General features: G+C 32.4%; 1 protein-coding gene across 1 annotated transcript in view; it reads left to right on the top strand.

Annotated features, from left to right (window-relative positions):
• Positions 1–18,019, top strand: part of PSMD14 (proteasome 26S subunit, non-ATPase 14) — an 84,808-nt gene extending 66,789 nt beyond the window's left edge. The window contains exons 9-12 of the mRNA XM_011358588.2: positions 2,279–2,353; positions 5,884–6,009; positions 15,097–15,159; positions 17,604–18,019. Of these exons, the coding sequence (XP_011356890.1) occupies positions 2,279–2,353; positions 5,884–6,009; positions 15,097–15,159; positions 17,604–17,702 (363 nt within the window). The 3' untranslated portion in view covers positions 17,703–18,019. The remainder of the gene's footprint in view (positions 1–2,278; positions 2,354–5,883; positions 6,010–15,096; positions 15,160–17,603) is intronic.
• Positions 18,020–18,393: the final 374 nt, after the last annotated feature.

Genomic DNA, 18,393 nt, shown 5'->3' with positions numbered 1-18,393 from the left:
AATTGCCTAAATTTTCCTAAGTCCATCATATGTTTAAGTTTAAATTTAAAAGTTAAGTATTGATGTCTTAAGAAATTTCCTTTGCTATATAACTTTCTCCATTATCTTCCTGACATACCATGGCATTTGCTAGTACATGATGTTTAATTTACAATTTGACCTTTTCCAAAGGTTAGTCTCCCCCTTGATAAAACTAATCTTATATTTGGCATATGCCGCCACAACTTGTAGTTCAGTGTCAACTAGACTGGTTAATTTGAGAGAATGTTTTATTTATTGAGCTAAAAGAGGCTGTGCTTTTGGGCTCATGTGGAAGGAGAACTGCACAGGGCCAATTTACTTAAGATTTTCAATAAATGCACTGGGGGTACACAGCAGGTAAGTGAAATTGGAAGACTGCTTGAGGATATAATTTGATTTAAACTTATATTTGTTTTGTTATTATACCTGTTAATATTTCACACTGCCTGTGTTATTTTTACTACTTTAATCTAAACAATGTGATCGAAAATCAAGTAGGTAGTGCCTTCAATAACCAAACTTTGTATTTCTGTAGTACAGTTAATTTCCAAAATGTAGACCTGTCTTTGGGCCTGTTGTCTGGGTTCTGTATTTATTGGCCATCACTGCTATTAACTATATGGCCATTCTATATAATTTTGTAGTTAGGATGTAACACAAAGGCACTTGAATGAGGGGCAATAGGCACCTGAAATGTAGTCTAAGCTCCACTCCGCAGCCAGACTGTGTCTGCTTGGAGAACTGGGCACCTTTTTCTGATTCTTCTACCCAAAGGTTGTACTTCCTAATTTGCATAAAGCTGAGTACAGATTAAGGGAGGCCCTGATTAGTTTCACTTTTTTATCTATACAGTGCGGCATTTCTACGCACTGAAATTTAATTCACTGCTCCTGATGATTATTGAAATGGCTAAGGGTTTAGTAGATACTCTTAGTACTTTAATATTGTATATCAACTGTTATAACAGATGTTAGGAATATAGGAATGGATTATTACAGTATGTATCTAAGATGTTTTAGTACTTGCTGGAGTGATATTTGCTACCAAAGTTTAAAAATAAGACTATTGGTTTTCATCCTGATCCTTAAAGTACAGACTTAATCCAAGAATTTCTTAGGATACATTATAACATAGTATGGTAGAAAAAACCATGAGCTTTGGAGTCAGAAAGATTTCGATTGCAATCCTAGCTTTGCCTTTTACCAGCTATAAACTGGGACAAATTAAGATTAATGTCTTATTTTCCTCATCTGTCAAAATACAAATGGAACCAGCCTACCTTACTGTGTTATTGTGAAGATTAGAAGATAGTGTATAAAGCAGATGCTCATTAAATGATTCCTTTCCACCCCTTCTTCTCCTGCCTCAACACCTTAACACTTACACTATAAAAATCCAATAATTAAAGAATGTGGCAGTTGTTTTGGTTAGCTTTATCTTTAGTTTCTTGAGAGTTAACCCCAAAGTTCTCTTTGTTTTTATACTTGTTGAAAATATGTCCAAGATGTATTTCTGTACTTTTATGTCTTACTAGGCTGATAGAGGGTTCCCCAGAATACCACTTGGAACTTCACTGGAACTTCTTCTGCTAGAGCTAAATGTTAGAGCAGTTGTGAATGGATTCTAACACATACAGGGTTGTTGTTTCCTAATAAAGCCATGCCATTAGCTTAAATTTGTATTATGATTTGCTTGCTTGTCTTGGAGATCAAGTGCAGTGGTAAAAAATCTGGTTAGTGTGTTCGTCACTGGATTAGAGCATGAGCTAAAGAGATCTAGTAAAGAACAAGCTCCACTTTGTTAATTTGGAGACATGCAGACACAATTATTTGAATCTGTTAAAACTGAATTAATAAAAAGAGAAATCCCAGATTAGTGAAGGAATAAGTGTCTTATGACTTTTTATGCTTTTCTTTTTAAATAAGTTTTCTACATATCAAAATCAGATTTAATACATTATGATTTTATAATTACGAATAATTAATTTATAATTTGGATTATGATGAGGTCAAACCCTATCGTTAACCGAGCTACTGAAACTGTCGAATATCATACTCTGAAGAGTGTATGACCCATACCGCTAAATCTTACTTCGAAACATATAGCCAAGAAAAAAATATTTTAATTTAATCTTTATTTAGGATAAAAAGCCCTTTTTTTTAGATGACAAAGGTATTGTCTATACAATGTCAATAATTTTTGTATTTAGTAGATGGAAATATTAATTTGTCCTTTTTCAAATCATTTGTCTATATAGGCATTAATTCATGGACTAAACAGACATTATTACTCCATTACTATTAACTATCGGAAAAATGAACTGGAACAGAAGGTAAGTTTAAATTTTTATCTTAGAAGAGGAAAAAAATCTCTTTCAGATCAGTCAAATTCAGATATTACCTGGTATGTTTGAATTTGAATTATTGACCTATTTCATTGATGTGTTCCAAATATTTTTTTATTCCTGATGAATTGCAGCATAAAATAAAGGAATATTTTATTAGATATATTGAAAGACATTTTACCTTATTGGTAGGTGCTAAAGCAGGAAAGAAAGTAGGAAATATTCCAGTTTGGCTTTATAATAAATTATAAAAATCTTTTTTCTAGTTCTGTGATTTTTCTGATTGACTTACCTTCTCCAGTAAAATGACCTTTAATGACTAAATTACTAAGTTAATCGCTTTCCATATTTGGAAGGAATAAATTAGATTGTAATATTGTAATAGTTTAAAAAAAATTACCATGTTTACGTATGGTAAACTAAAGGTGAGTCAAAAGGGAAATACAGTTTTCAGATATTTCGACCTAGATTCGTTTCTCTGTTAGTATCAGGCAATTTTCAAATTTAATTACTTTTAAAATCACTGAGCATCTTGGTGGATTAGCATTCTTTTATTTCTACTATTTTAGGATTATTTCAAGTACTTTTTTTCTCTCAGGTAATGCCAAACGTTTAAGTCTGCCTTTTGATTTTTGAAATTACAATCAGAACTGCTTTTTTTTCTTTAGTATTAAAATTACTCAACCTTCAAATTGGCTTCTTATATAAACTCATAGATACAGAGAATATTTAGAGGTATACTAGATGGGAAGGGGTTTGGTAGGGGACAAAAAAAGGCAAAGAGATTAAGAGATATAAATGGATAGTTGCAGAATAGACATGGAGATGTAGAGTGTAGCATGAGGAAGGTAGTTAATAATGTAATAAATACTAGGGGAAGAGGGGTACTAGATTTAGTGGGGTGATAACTTTGCGAATTATGTGGATCTCTGATCACTATGCTATACAACTGAAACTGGTATTGTATGCCAACTATAATTGAAAAAAACTCATTGAAGTGTACAATGTAAATACAAGCAACTAATTGTCTATTATATTTCAATAAAGATGGGGGTGAAAACTAACTAAAAAAAATTAGTTTCTTATTTTTCTCTCTGAGAAAGACAAGAAAATCTTAAGAACACTGAGTCCTATTGATAGCCAGTAAGTTTGGGTTCCTACGTGCACTCTCAAGTCCAAACATAAATAATCAGTAGTAAAGATCTTTCTTACCACTTGAAACTGTTCTTCACAAAGGTACCTTAGTAGGGGATTCTAGTGCATATGGTAAGTGGGAGGGGGAGTAAGTTACCCCCTCTTTTAACCAGATCTCCTCAGTTTTTAATCTCATTTATATATTATGGGGAGGATGCACTGCATAAGATTTTCTTTGAAAAAAGAATTCTGGTTTTTTAAATTGTTATTTTAAGTTTGATAAACTACTGTTTTAAAAGGTCAGAGTCACTAATAAACTCACCTAAGATCATAGGTGTTTGGCAATGAGTGAGAGGCTCCAAGGGACCAGTTCTTCCTTGGCCTGAAGGGAGACACAGAGCCATGAAGCTCTATTCCAGTTGCTTGATTATGTCCCAAAATTTATATCTGCTGTGGTAGATTTAGTTGATAGCTTGAAGTATATTTTGATCACTTATTTTTAATTTTACATAGGGTAGATATAGGCTGTGAAAAGGAGCTCTACTCAGATACAAACTGAAAAATCCATTTAGGTATATAATAAATATTTTATCAGTCTGATATCTTACATCCAACTATTTGGAAATATCCAGCTAATTACATAATTTTTTCCCCTTTTTTTACCCCATAAACTTAGCCACCATCCTTGGCATAAAAAACCAACATACAACTATGTACATAGATTAATTAATGTTATGTTTATGTTCTTGGCTTCTCAGTTCAGGTGCTTTCTTATTACCAGAAGCCTTGCCTTTACTCTTATCCCACTAACCTGTATACTTAACCCCAAGCTTTACCTGAGGGTCTCAATGGAATCCTTGTCCAGGCATGGTAGGGATGTCCTGCTGCTCTGTGGGAAGTTTTTTTGTTTTCTTTTGAAGTAGTAGTAAAATCTAATTCTCAACCTTTAATTATAGATAGCTTTATAGCACATGTAGTTGCAGCTGTACCAAAATTTCCCGAGGATATATTTTCTAAATACTATCTGTGGCCAAGATGAGAAGCAGTCAGAAAAATTGGAGCTTCTTGTGTTGGAGTTTTCTAATTTTTATGCAAGCTGCTTTTGGGCTGTAGGAGGGGGCATTAGAGAATTTGGAGCTTTAGTGTCTTGAAAAGCCTCATGGGTGATTTTTGACATGTAGTTTATTCTCCAGCATGAGAAAAACTTTGTACTGTGTGTGGTTACAAACGTCTAAACAAGTAATGTTTCTAAGCTAAACTCAAACACTTCCAATGATTTCTTCACATCTTCATGGCTCAGGGATCTCACTTAAAGTATACTGGTTCTAATGGTAAAACAACAATAATTGTTCTGTAGGCACCATTTTTTTACATTGCATAATCATTAAAAAACTCTTACTCAATGGCAGTCTGCAACTGAAGAACAGTTTTAGAGTAAGATTTTAAGAAAAACTATCATTAAGATGCTAAACTTGAAAATTTACGAACTTCCAAGATTATATACATGGAACTAGGAGTCCAATTTGCAAAACAATGAACTAAGTAAGATAGTAGTTCTTTGATCACTAGTAGGGTCTGATCCCAGTTTGCTGTTGTGATTGCAAACTGAGTGAATTTGTGATTTCCTTCCCAGTTTCATAACTTTTCATTCTGACAGTAAAGAAGTTTTAATTTTTTAAATTATGGATGGAATATTAGAATTTGAAAGAAATTGAGATTATCTGGTACAAGCCTTCAATTCATAAGATATTTAAACTGAAACTCAGAAAGCTTTTAGTAAATGGCTTTTTATCTTCTTGGCATTTAAAAGCTGAGCTTCTATATGAACCATTAGCAATCTTGTGTATAGTATAGTAGTTTCATTTATTCAACAGATATTTATTGAGTGTCTGCTATGATTAGATACTGTTCTAGAATCTAGACCCTGATGATCTTGAAAGAAACAGGGTAAAGTCCTTGCCCTGTTAATTTCTCTTTAATGAGAGAGAAATGTAGTAAACAAGAAAAAATTTTCAGGTGTTGATGGTGTTATAAAAATAATAAAGCAGAGTAAGGGAACGAAGATGTTTAAGATAGTTTGGGGTGACTTTTTTATATAGTGTAGTGAGTGAAGGCATCTATCTATCTCTAAGGAAGTGAGGGAAGGTAAGCCATGCAAAGATAAGGAAAATAGCCTTCAAGTCAGAAGGACAGCAAATGCAAAGGCCCTGCAGTCAGAACACTCCTTAGATTATATTAATATAAACTTAAGAGAATTCTTATTAGAGTTTATTGAAGTTAATAAATTTAAATTCATTCCAAAAGTTTTTCGTGAAGTTGTTTCTCAAGACAAGTGAAATATTCTCAATACAAGAAAATAATTACTCTTTCTTTATACTTTTTAGATGTTGCTAAATTTGCATAAGAAGAGTTGGATGGAAGGTTTGACACTTCAGGACTACAGTGAACACTGTAAACACAATGAATCAGTGGTAAAAGAGATGTTGGAATTAGCCAAGAATTACAATAAGGTAACAATTATTTCTAATATTTATTTACTAATAATCTTTGGAATATATTTGATTAGATATCAAGTATTATATAAATACAGTTTAAAATAGTCACCTATTTTGTAGATCAGATAGTAAATATTTTAGGGTTTGCGGGTCATCCACTCTGTCACAACTGCTCAGTTCTGCTGTTGAAGTGTAAAAGTAGTCCTAGACAATATCTAAAGGAATGAGTGAGGCTGTGTTCTAGTAAAACTTTATATACCAAAACAGGCAGTTGGCTAGATTAGGCCCGTAGGCTATAGTTTGCCAACTCCTATTGTAGACCAATTAAGATTATTTTACATTTTAAATGTCTTCATTATTCAGAAGACTTTTTCTTAAAACGGAAGGGGAGCAAGGAGATTTTAGACAACAATAGCATTTAATACTTGCTACATAAAATTTATTTTATGAACTTTGTATTTTTATTTACTATTTATTGAAAACCTACTATGTGCTAAGCACTAGGGATTTGGTAGGAAGAAATATGGTAAGAAGCAAGACCTGTTCTCACAGACTTTATTTTCTGGTAGGGGGAACAGAAAGTAAATAAACACAAAATAATACATTGTGATTACTGCTATGAAGAAAATAAACAGGATGATGTGAAGAAGAGTAACTAGGGGAGACCACTTTTTATGAAGATGTTAAAAAAGTTATATTTTGCACAATCTTCTGGAAATGTTTATTGCGTGCTAAATATATGTGGCCATGATAATGTTTTTGTTCATAGTTTTATGTCCTTTTACAATTTTGAAATTAAGAAAATAGCTTGAGCTATGACTAAAATATATCTTCTATGTTGTGTTATTTTCCTGGAGATGCCATAACAAACTATCATAAACTGGGAGCCTTAACAAATTTATTCCCTCACAGTCTGGAGGCTAGAAGTCCAAAATCAAACTATTTCAGGGCTATGCTCCCTCAGAAGCTTTTAGGGGAGGATCCTTTCTTTTTCAGCTTCTGTTAGTCCCAGGTATTTGGCTTGTGGCAGCATAAATTCAATCTCTGACCAGGCTGGGATTTCAGTGTACCTTTTGGCGGGATGTGATTCAACTCCTAACAAGTGTTTCCAACTTTTTGACCAAAGCCACATAAAGAATAGATTTTACATTTTGGCTCAGTACATGCAAATGTTTATGTATATGTGTGTATATATAATTGTGACAAAAATTTTATGAAACAATGTTTATCCTTGTTACATGTGATATATTCTATTTTCTTTCTTATTTGACTCCATTCATTCTGTTTCAATGAGACACACAGGTATTAGACACAAATACATAAGGCTTACAACTCATCAATGGGTTGAAAATCTAGTTTGTAAAACACACACACACACACACACACACACACACACACACACACATATACATTATACAGTGTTATGTTTACAAGTATATTGAATATCTCCTATACAGGCAGGGATCCTTCCCTCATTTATAGGAAAATGGGAACAATAAGAAAAGCTGATAAATAATCAGAGTTCTAGGCCATAATTGGTGTGTTCCATAACACGTTGGTATTGAAATTGTCCACAGACCAGCTGCATCAGTATCACCTGAGCTCTTATTGGAAATGCAGACTCTCAGACCTACTGAATCACCATCTACATTTTAAGTAGATTTCCAGGAGATTTTGTGTACTCATTCAAGTTAGAAGTTAGAGAATACTGTCATAGAAAAGTCCATGTGAAGTACTATAGAAGTTCAGAGGCTTATGCTTTCAGATGGGGGAGACTCAGGAGACTCTTAGAGAACATTTGTACTAGATGTTAAAGCATTTAAATAAGATTTAGACATACAGAGACATGTTACCCTAGGCAAAATGAATATCACCAGCAAAGACTAGGAGAGACAGAAAAGGCAAAGACATGTTTCAGAATCTGTGTGGCTAGAGTACGTAATGCATGAAGGTGATAATGGGGAATAAAGGGTTTTTTGGTTTGTTTGTTTGTTTTTTTTAAGTTATTAAGTCAAGTAACAGGGTTTGTAATATCAGAATAGAGTTATTTTTGATCAGGGGCATGATATACTCAGAATCTGACTTTAGAAACTTAATTGACAATAGTTTAGAAGAATGAGTGCTGTAAATGTAGATTCTGTTTAGGAGGAGCTTGCTATTACTCAAACAAAAGGTACTAAGTGTCTGGATTATTGTAGAGGCAGTGAGAATGGAGGCATCAATGGACAAAGAAAACATGGCACCAGTTGGATAAATGAAGTGAAAGAAGAAGGAGGAATCAAAGATGAATTCAAGGTTTCCTGACTAGATGACTAGAAGTATGGTGGTACCATTAACATTCCCAATTTAGGTAGAAATAGAAGGATTGAGAAAGGAGATAAAGAGTTGCATTTTAAATGAACAGTTAGAAATGGGGACTAAAAATTAATGGTAGGGGCTAGAGCTTAAGATTTTGTTGACAATTAAAACTGGTGTTGATTGTTACACTAAAAAAATAACATTTCTCTTTTTAAATTAAGCACATCTTGCGAAAAGAAATACAAATCAAAAGATGGTATATAAAATTTGCCAAGTGTAGCAGCGACATCTTTTAAGAGACTTGAGCTTTGAAAAATGGTTGCTGGGTTCATACAAAGCTAAATTCCAACAAAATTAGGTTTGGCGCTGAAGGGAATGTCCTGGTTAATATGTAGCGTTCTGGCTGGAAATCCCTCTTGGTTCTATACTGTAGGGAAAATATTTTTTATCTTTCTAGTATATGTTTTTATGCTGTGAAGATTAAGAGAGAAAAACTAGTTTATCATACTTAAAACAGTTAACCTTTTATAAGTTAAAAAGTTATGACAAGTTATTATTCAGCAGTCTTAGGAATGGTTTTCTTTTCTTTGTAACATTACAAGTTTAAGTAAATTCATATTGGTACCACTGCCAGGAAATAACCTATTTATGGTTACTGCTGCCCATCCACAGAAGTTTTTTGCTATTTTACAGTTTTAAAAAATCTCTGTAGTACTCAAAAACTTGTAAGGTTTGGTTGTAAAATGAAAACAATGTGTAAGCTGTGATATGAAGGAGTCCAAATTTGGGAATGTAATTCCCTCTGTGATTGAAAGAGAATGTGGTGGAGTTTTTAGTAACACTTAAAATATAAAAAGAAAGGCCCATGCTACCAATTTTTCTTAGTATTCTTTTTAATTGGTTGAGGTTTTAAATTAAGGTAATTACTGTTAGGTGCCAATTAACTCCTAAAGTAAAAGGAGGTTAGAAAATAATTAAATTCCTTTGTTCTAACTTTAAGATTTCAGGTCTGAATTTCACACAGAAATTCTGCTTGATTATTAGTCATTGATTTCTCTAATTATTGAATTGCAACAGTCACAACTCTTTTATTCCACATCTCCTAATTTATTCGTGCTAGGATGCATCAGTGTTTAAAATAATGATGATATTTGATTGGATATTTATAAATGAATGTGCAAGTGAAAAAATGAATTATAAAAGAGCATTTTAAGAATAGTATAGAAACATAAAAATTAAACATGTAGCCCTATAATTCTGAGTTCTGACAGTTTACTTTTCAGGTAGAAATATTGCCTACTTAGAACTTGAGAGAAAGTTTGGATATAAAATATGTAATTATATGATTATATTTGGTTTACTACATTAGCTATATTAAATAGGAAAATCTTTTTTTATGTTAATGCAATAAGATAAGAAAAACAAAATAAGATATAAATATTAGGAATATCAGGTCAGATTATCGTTATTTAAATATGATAGTATATGTTTGCAATCAAACGTAGAAATTCAAGACTAAACTGGAGAACTGTTAGAACTCTTATAATCGAGAATTGTGTAGCTAGCAACCATGCAGTTACATAGACTGAAACCAGTTGAAGACTATAATAGATAAATCAGTTCACAGTAGTATCCAAAATTATAAAATACTTAGGAATAACTGCCATAAGAAATGTCGATATATAAACATATATGACTTATTAGAATAATACTAAAAACATTTGTGAATAAAATCCATAGTTTCTGAATGGAAAGACCCAATATTGTAAAGCCGATGTCAAGCTTCCCAAAGATTACTTTAATTCTAGTAAGAATACTAGTGACCTTTTAAGTTTTTGATAATTCGACAGTAAAGTTTGTCTGCAGTAAAAATAATAAGTAATATTTATTAAATGTTTGTAACAAGTCACACTGGGGGAAAATATTTGTATATAAGGGCGGTATCCAAAAAATGCATAATATCTAAAGAATTCTTTAAAAATAAAGAATTAAACTCACTGAAGACAAATGACACGTAAATATGTAAAAAAAATTTAACCTGTTATTAAGTAGTCAAAAAAAAGTTAAAATTATAAGTTGAAAATTTCTTTCCAAATTAAAAAAAAAGTGGTTTGGGAAAATAAACCACTAGTGGGAAAGTAAAGTAATTACAACATTTTTTGAGGCCATCTTCCAATTTTATCTTTCAATTTTAAATGCATATAACTCTGTAAACCAACATGTTCTCTTTTGGTTGTCTTCTAAGGTTTTATTATGAAGAATAAAATTCTATAAGTACTAACTTAGAGAAATATTTACAACCTACTGTTATGTATAAAAAATTAAACTGTATGACAATATGAAAAGTTCCTACTATCTTACCTTCCTTCCCTTTTTCAAAATTTCCTTCCCTTTTTCTCTGTCTCACATGTTAATAGTGTCACCTCTAAGGTGCAAAGTAGAGGAATTATATACTTTATGTAAATCCTGAATTACTTTCAGTTTTTGCACTAAACAGCGGTTACTTATATCTAAGATTGTGTTACCTCAAAATAACAATGGCTTAAACAAGATAGAAATCTATGTCTCTTGCATTTCAAGGCCAGTATGAAACTTTGAAGTCACTGTAGACCCAGAATCCTGTCTTTTGCTTCACTTTCCTTATATTGGCTTCTATCCTTTAGATCTCCCCACGATTTCAGAGTGATTGCTAGAACTATAGCCATTCCATTTGAGTTCCAGTCAGTTTTTTAACAGGAAAAATGGCAGGGCAAAGGGGGATATCTCCCAGATAAATAAGTTCTCTTTCAGGATTTTTTCGTAGTTCCAACCCAGCACTTCTGGTTTTATCTCATTGGCAGAAGAAGAAAGGGAAAATGTATATTTGGTAGGCAGCTAATACGCTCTGCCATAGAAAATTTTTTCAAGAAGCTGAACTACAGTTTCTATCATACATGCACACACACACACACACACACACACACACACACACACACACACATGCTCTTTATTTTATACCCTTGTTTCACTTAATTACATTTTAAAATCAGATCCCCTAGAAGATTTTTAGAAAGAATTTATGCTGTTCAGTGTCACTTAATCATGGGTTTGGCTCTTTTATTATCCAGGATGTGTCATGAAAAAGTAACGATTTCCCAAATTGCAGTGAACATTGCTTTAAGCTCTTTGGAGACTGATAAAAACTGTGTTTGAGTCACAGTTTCATTGCTTTTTGTGTATACAGTTATATGTGTACCCATCATTCTTTGTGCACACTCCTTTTTTGTATATGTCATATTGCATTATAATTTGAGATGTATAGGCAAGTAAAGCCCAAATATGAGCTCCTTCAAGAACAAGAACTGTTGCTCAGAGTACTTAATAGTGATTATTGAATATATAAAATGATGAAAATTCTACTATTGAGGACATGCATAGAATATAGTGGAGTGTTATAAGCTATTCCAAAAAGAGTTGGAAAAGTTTATAGAAGTATTGCTGGAATTAACATGTGATTTCCCCAAAGAAATAATGCCTAATATTTTCATATGTAAAATGTAGTTTAATTACTTCACTGGGATGTTTTAAGGAATCAGTAAATTAATATTTGTAAACATGTGTATGTTAATGTATAATTCCTGGTGGTTATAGGAAAGCCAGTTTTATTGTTCTCTGTACTCACACCTCTTATACTTTCTCAGATAGTTTTTTAACTGTTTTATGTTTGTTAATTTTGCTTTCCCAAGTGTGTTTTATAAAAGCTATTTCTTTAAACTTATTCTCAACCTTCAAACCCATAATGTGATTTTCAGTTGTCAGTGCACTGACTTGATATAAAAATCAAGAAGTAAAATACATTATCTTGAAATCCACTAGCAATTATGCAGAGTGTTTAATGGTGAAAAATACCATATAAATGATTTTCGAAAGCATGTGCTTTAAATGGGAATATGACATGATATAGAGTGAACAAACTTAAAATGTCATAGAGATAAAAGAAGCCCAAGGAATAGTCAGAGAAATGTGAAGGGGAACAAGAGATGTCATGTCAGAAAAGCAGAGTTTAAGGAAGGGATTAGAAGAGAAAACAAATATTTGATTAGCTCTAAGGTGTTCAGAAAGTTCAGGAAGACTGAGTCCATTGGCACTCACCTGGCAGGGATCCTTAAGAGACTATTAATGAAGTGCCAAGGATATAAACCATGTTTGTTAAAGGGTAAATGTATGGTAGAATTTGAGATAACAAGTTTTCCATTTGAGAAATGTTACTATTACCATAAAAAAAGAGAATGATATTAATGGGTTTAGTAAAAACCTTTTTGAGATTGGGGTACGTCTGAGGGGATTATAACATAACAGACCAAATTTCAGGAATTTCTTAGAACTGTGCAGACCGTGCATGATGGGATAGCCATCTGGGGGTCTTTGTTGATAAACTGTTAAAAACGTTTCTAGTGTGAATAGCCACAAACATTTTCAGTGCTTTTTTGTTGGTTGAGTAAACCGAAGAGCACGAATGCAAAAGCAAAATTTGATGCCAAATCACAGAAGTTGCCATAAACACAGAAGTTCCCCTAGTGAGGACACTGCCTGTGCCTGAATTTCATTTGTTTCTGCTGCTACCATTTCTTAATTTTCCTTGGTGACTAGCCAGATTAGAACTATGAATGAAGACAAACTGGTTTTGCCCAGATGGTAAATGAGATATAGGTAACTTAGGTAGATGGAGAAAATATTTAGGGTTTTGATGTGGTGATTTCGCCTGATCTGGTCTAAGAATGTAAGAGATGTGCTTACTCTTTTGTCATGGGGGTTTGCAACCTTAGTATATGCCTAAATCTACAGCTGCTCCTCATTTTCCAGATGGCATCTATGGCTGGGAGTACTTTTTGCCATCTGCACTTCTCAAAGAGTTTGTGAACTCTCTTTTTTAATTATTGGAAGTGGAAAAACTAATTGGTAAAGTGGTTAAATGATGTAAAAGATTTTTAAAATTGAGTTAGAGCTTCTTACATTCTGTTTAACCTTTCCAATAAGGTCAGTGATTTAAATGCTTTTGACTTTCATCTTTGCATGTCTGCCCTCTTTGATATTTGCAGTACTCCAAAATACTCCATGTTGACTATTTTGTACACGGTTTGGTATTTTGAGCCAAATTCCAAAACTCTTACCTCCTTCCAATACTGTAAAGTACTGTTGTCGGCATGTACTTAGAACAGCTAACCCTGAATGGATATAGATTACAAACTTATGTGAATTGTTCCATTCATCTAATATGTTTTCAAGTCAGTTGGTAAGGTGTAGTATCATAATTTGTAAAAGTAATTTAGAAAGACAAACTTTTTATGTGTTGCAGTGTATCCATATGTGTAAAACATTGAGATAGTGAGAGAAGCAATTTCCCAGTTAGGAAATACTTGTTTAACTAGCTGAGAATAATAGAGTGACATCTGACTCTGAAAATGAACATATTCTCTGTCTAGGGAATTCTAGATTTGGAGTGTTATTAACCTTATTTTTCCTTCTTTGAGTTTTATGAGTCATAAATATATTTCCTAATGATGTGTAAATATGTATACTCTAATAATCAGTATATACAGTACTTATTCACTGTCTTTTCTCTTTAGGCAGGTTCTACTGGAGAAATTCTCTAGATAGTTTGTCCATTTATAAAATTAGACACTTGCCATCTTTGCTCATTTTCAAGTTCTCTGTTTACAAAACTATTAAGAAGGTGTGAAATGCAGCCAAACTTCCCAGTTTATGGGAAATGTCTGATGATTGCATTTCTTACATGTTCATTGTTCACACATGAAGAAATTTGGCAGCTGCAAGATTATTAAATTTAGAGTATCCAAATCTAACCCTCGCTGGGATTTTGGTTTCCTGCTTTCTGCCACCACCATTTTATCCCCTTTTGTAACCATATTTGCAGTGCCATGGTGTTATTTCATAAAGTTGGTGATCCTTAAATTTTCTTTTTTTTCCATATATCAGATGCTATGAATAAATCATAGACCGGGAGTTCACCTGATTCAGAGTCCTAATTTCAAGCAGTAACATAGCCACATTGTTAAGAAAGAGATTCCTTAAACTCAGACCTCTCAATAAAGAAGTTTTGTAGTGGTACTGTTTTTGGGAGAGGAGAGCAGTGGTGGCAGCTGATCTAAATGCTGTAATTATTTCCAAATTACTTCAGAATTACTCTACTAGAAAATTTATCACACACATAAGAGTTTATAGCAAACTGGAAATAGTTGGAAGTAGCTTGTGTATTTTGTCGATTTGATTGATTTAATTTTTATTCGATTTGGCTTTTAATTGAAGTATTTTTTGATGTTGAAAACTTCAAATTAATCTTTATTCGTGATTACTAAATACCACTCGTGGAGAAGTGAGTTTTTTTTCCTGAATACAATGAGAAGTTGGGGATGAACTCTAGTGAAAGTAGGAAAAGGATAAGAAGATAGACTAGAACTGGTTAATACCATGGTGTCAGTAGCAGCTACCTCAGGTACTTCTATTTTCCAGTTTAGCCATCCCTCAATCCAGAAGAGTGTCCAAATGGTTAGCTGGTGGTCCAGTTTGATATTTTCAGTGCCTTTTACATATCTCTTAAAGTATTTTCAAAATGATGGTGGTAATAGTATTCATTACCCTGAAGGATATTCTGAAGATGAGCAGAATTGCTTTTTCGTTCCATAATTACTTGAATAAAAGGTTCAGTGGAGGAAAATTATCATCACTGTTATCTTTGGTGATTATTTTGCAGTGGGAAAAGTAAATTTAGAATTTGAAACTCTGTTCTTTGTGTTTCATTCACAGGCTGTAGAAGAAGAAGATAAGATGACACCTGAACAGCTGGCAATAAAGAATGTTGGCAAGCAGGTGAGGTGTACTATAATAGGTTGGTTATGCAGTCGCATAATAACATGCTCTTGTACAGTTAAAATTATTTTAAGGCCTGTATGATTTTCCCCCCTGTCCGTTCACTCTACATTTTTCTTCTGTCATGTAAATGTAATGCTAATTTTAAAGGTCACTGAATTATTTGATGTCACATTCTCTCTGCCATCTATAAAGAAGTGAATCACAGATACACCTGTGAGATACTATCTTTAGTGAAAATTACTTACTAGAAATAAATTAGGAAACTTGCATCTTGACTTAATTTTTCAAGTGTTACTTGAAATAATATTACCAGTGAAGATAATAGAATGGTAAATGTATTTCATATGTAACAGTTTTTAAATGATCTGGTGTTTATCAATATGTAGGTAATATTCTTAGGAAAGCTTAGAGTCCTCTTGGATTATACTGAGTTAAGAGAAAGGGTTTTAAATATTTGCTCTTTCACTTTTCCAAGATGAAATATATATTTTAGTTCCTATTTTCTTAAGGTTGAGGGGAACACACCAACCAATTAAAAGAATCTACAGATTAATTAGGCTGTTTTTTAAAGAATGTTGATTACATTTTTTTCATTTCATGGAACATGGTTATCATATTGCTGATGTTGGCAGAATCTTGATATTTCAGATGCAAGACACTAAGCTGTCTTTGCTTTCAGCCATCCTACCATATGCTCTGATCCCATCACATCTCACAAGCTATGTAGGTTTGGGCCAGGACCATTCTTGGATGGGAAATCTCTAAGAATCACCCAGCTGCCACAAGAAGTAATGTAGATAACCGAGGGAAGTGTGTTACCAATTCACTACAAAACCAGTTACTCCAATAGAGCAGTAGGGGCAAAGGTCTGACTTAAAAATATCACAATGGGTGAAATGAAATCTCACTACATTCTGAATATTATAATTTAAAAACAACAAGAACCCTCCAAACCAAAATGAAATATAGTTCATCTTATTTTCTCATCCTATGTGATATAGTCACCCTGTTGTTTTTTCCTACTACTTATTTTCATCTAATATATAATATTATATTACCAACTTGGAGCTTTGAACCTTATAAAATTCAGTAAATATTTTTTGAATTAATGACTCTCTGAAGTTGTGGTTTCTTGACGTAGGTTTTATATGACAATTAATAAATAAAGTGACTAAGTTAAAATAAAAGTGAAAAATATATAATTGGCAAAGTTTAATAATCATCAGAATCATTTTTAAAATATAATACTTCACTGGTTTAGCCTACTGCATGGCAAAAGCAAAACTGTCTGTAATGGAATTAGACCAATAATCATTTTCTCCTGCCAGTCTTTCTCAGTCTCTTTCACCTAAAATACCCCAAGTCTTATTTTTGAAATAAAGAAAATTTAATATTGTGGTCTGGTTACTTGAAATTATTAGTAGCATGTTGTATCTCTGGGTTGTTTAAGAAGAAATCAAGTGTATTGAAATCGTACTTTAGAAGAGAACAGCCAAGAAATAATTCCAATGATGAACATTTGTTTAAAGTTAGGAGTGTTGGGTATTTTAGCAATACTTATAAGGAAATAATGCTTTAATTGCAAGTTTTTTATTGTGTAGTATATAGTCTTTATTTCAAAGCTTTCATATTTAGCTGAAATATTTCCTTCAGCTCAGCATTAAACATAAATATAAATTAAGCATTTTAATTTAATTATTACAATGCAATTTTAAGCCTATTTTTAACTCAGACATTTCAAATATAGATTTGATCAGGTGTAAGTTAAAAGATTGTACTTATACACTTCTATGATACATTTTTTTCAAAATAGCTGCATGAAAGATTTATTCTTAACATTTTAGAATTGATCCAAATTGTATTTAAAATTTTAAACTACTAACAGTGACTTTTGATCCAAGAATATTTCCTGAATCATTTAAAGCTCTATTCCTGAAATATTAAAATTATACAGGAATTAAATTAAAATTGTTCAGGAAGCGATGAGAATTCATGTTGATTTCATCTTACCTATTGGTATGTCTGCTTTGAGTAAAGAACCCCCCTCAGACATTCAGTATATGTGAATGGCAGAAAATATACACACATACTCAGGCTTATAGACACACATAAATGCTTATACTTTTTAATCAATGATTGCAGGCCGTATAGAATTTCTTGTTACTATTTATAACAATTTATAATTTCTGGTACAGAGTCATAGCATTGATTGTGTAAATCAGTCTTTCATTGTGTAATCTATTTTATCAGTAAATTAACAGATTTAGAAATTCTAAAAAAAATATAACCATATATTAGAAAAGTTACATCGTAAAATATAAATCGAGGCTTGGCTTTCTTGACTAATTTCATCAGCTACTGAAAAAAATCTAAGTAATTTGTTTACCAGTAATATGGTTCTTTTTCTTTTTCTTTTTCTTTTTCTTATTTTTTTCTTTTAGGATCCCAAACGTCATTTGGAGGAACATGTGGATGTACTTATGACTTCAAATATTGTCCAGTGTTTAGCAGCTATGTTGGATACTGTTGTATTTAAATAAAGCAATGCAAAAAGATATTACTGATACTTTCAGTGTATATTCCTCTATTGTTCCTAATGCTCAAAATCAAGGGACCTCTGAAGGTGTATTTGGTTAAATGTAAGACATCTGGTATCATTTGCAGCACTGTAACACCTTCAGTCGCAGTTGTGCAATTACTTCTGTTTCTTTAGTCAGGGTCTTTGCAGATTCCAAAGTTGTATAAGAATACATCAAAGTGGACAAATTTTGTTAAGATCCCATTTAATATTTGAAGAAATCAGCCACACAAATATATTTTGATTGTTGCTTACAAAATAAAATACATTTACAATCTATGTCTCCTGAGATCTTTTTGGCATTGGGTGGAATTGACAGAAAAACATTCGACAGTGCTGTAGAAATCTCACACAAAGATATGTTTCCCTTTTGCATTTTAAGATTTTATAACACATAAAACAATGTAATAACACAACTTCACAAATGTAAAATGATAGCCATTAATGAGTGGCTACCTCATTAGTAACCCAGAAAAAAATGTTGACATATTTTATTAAAAGTATTTGCCGCAAGTTTATATTGTACATGCAATATGTTAACACACATTCAGGATTTCAGAAGAGTGCGTTTAAGAAGAAAGGGGCAATATTAATTTAGATTTTATCATTTTTTAAAAGAGTACATTCCACCAATAGTGTTGAGATTGTCTGGG

The sequence above is a fragment of the Pteropus vampyrus genome, unplaced genomic scaffold (assembly GCF_000151845.1).
Source record: "Pteropus vampyrus isolate Shadow unplaced genomic scaffold, Pvam_2.0 Scaffold2, whole genome shotgun sequence".
NCBI lineage: Eukaryota > Metazoa > Chordata > Mammalia > Chiroptera > Pteropodidae > Pteropus > Pteropus vampyrus.
Note: the sequence above shows the minus strand (reverse complement) of the source record. Positions and strands in the feature narration are given on the sequence as shown.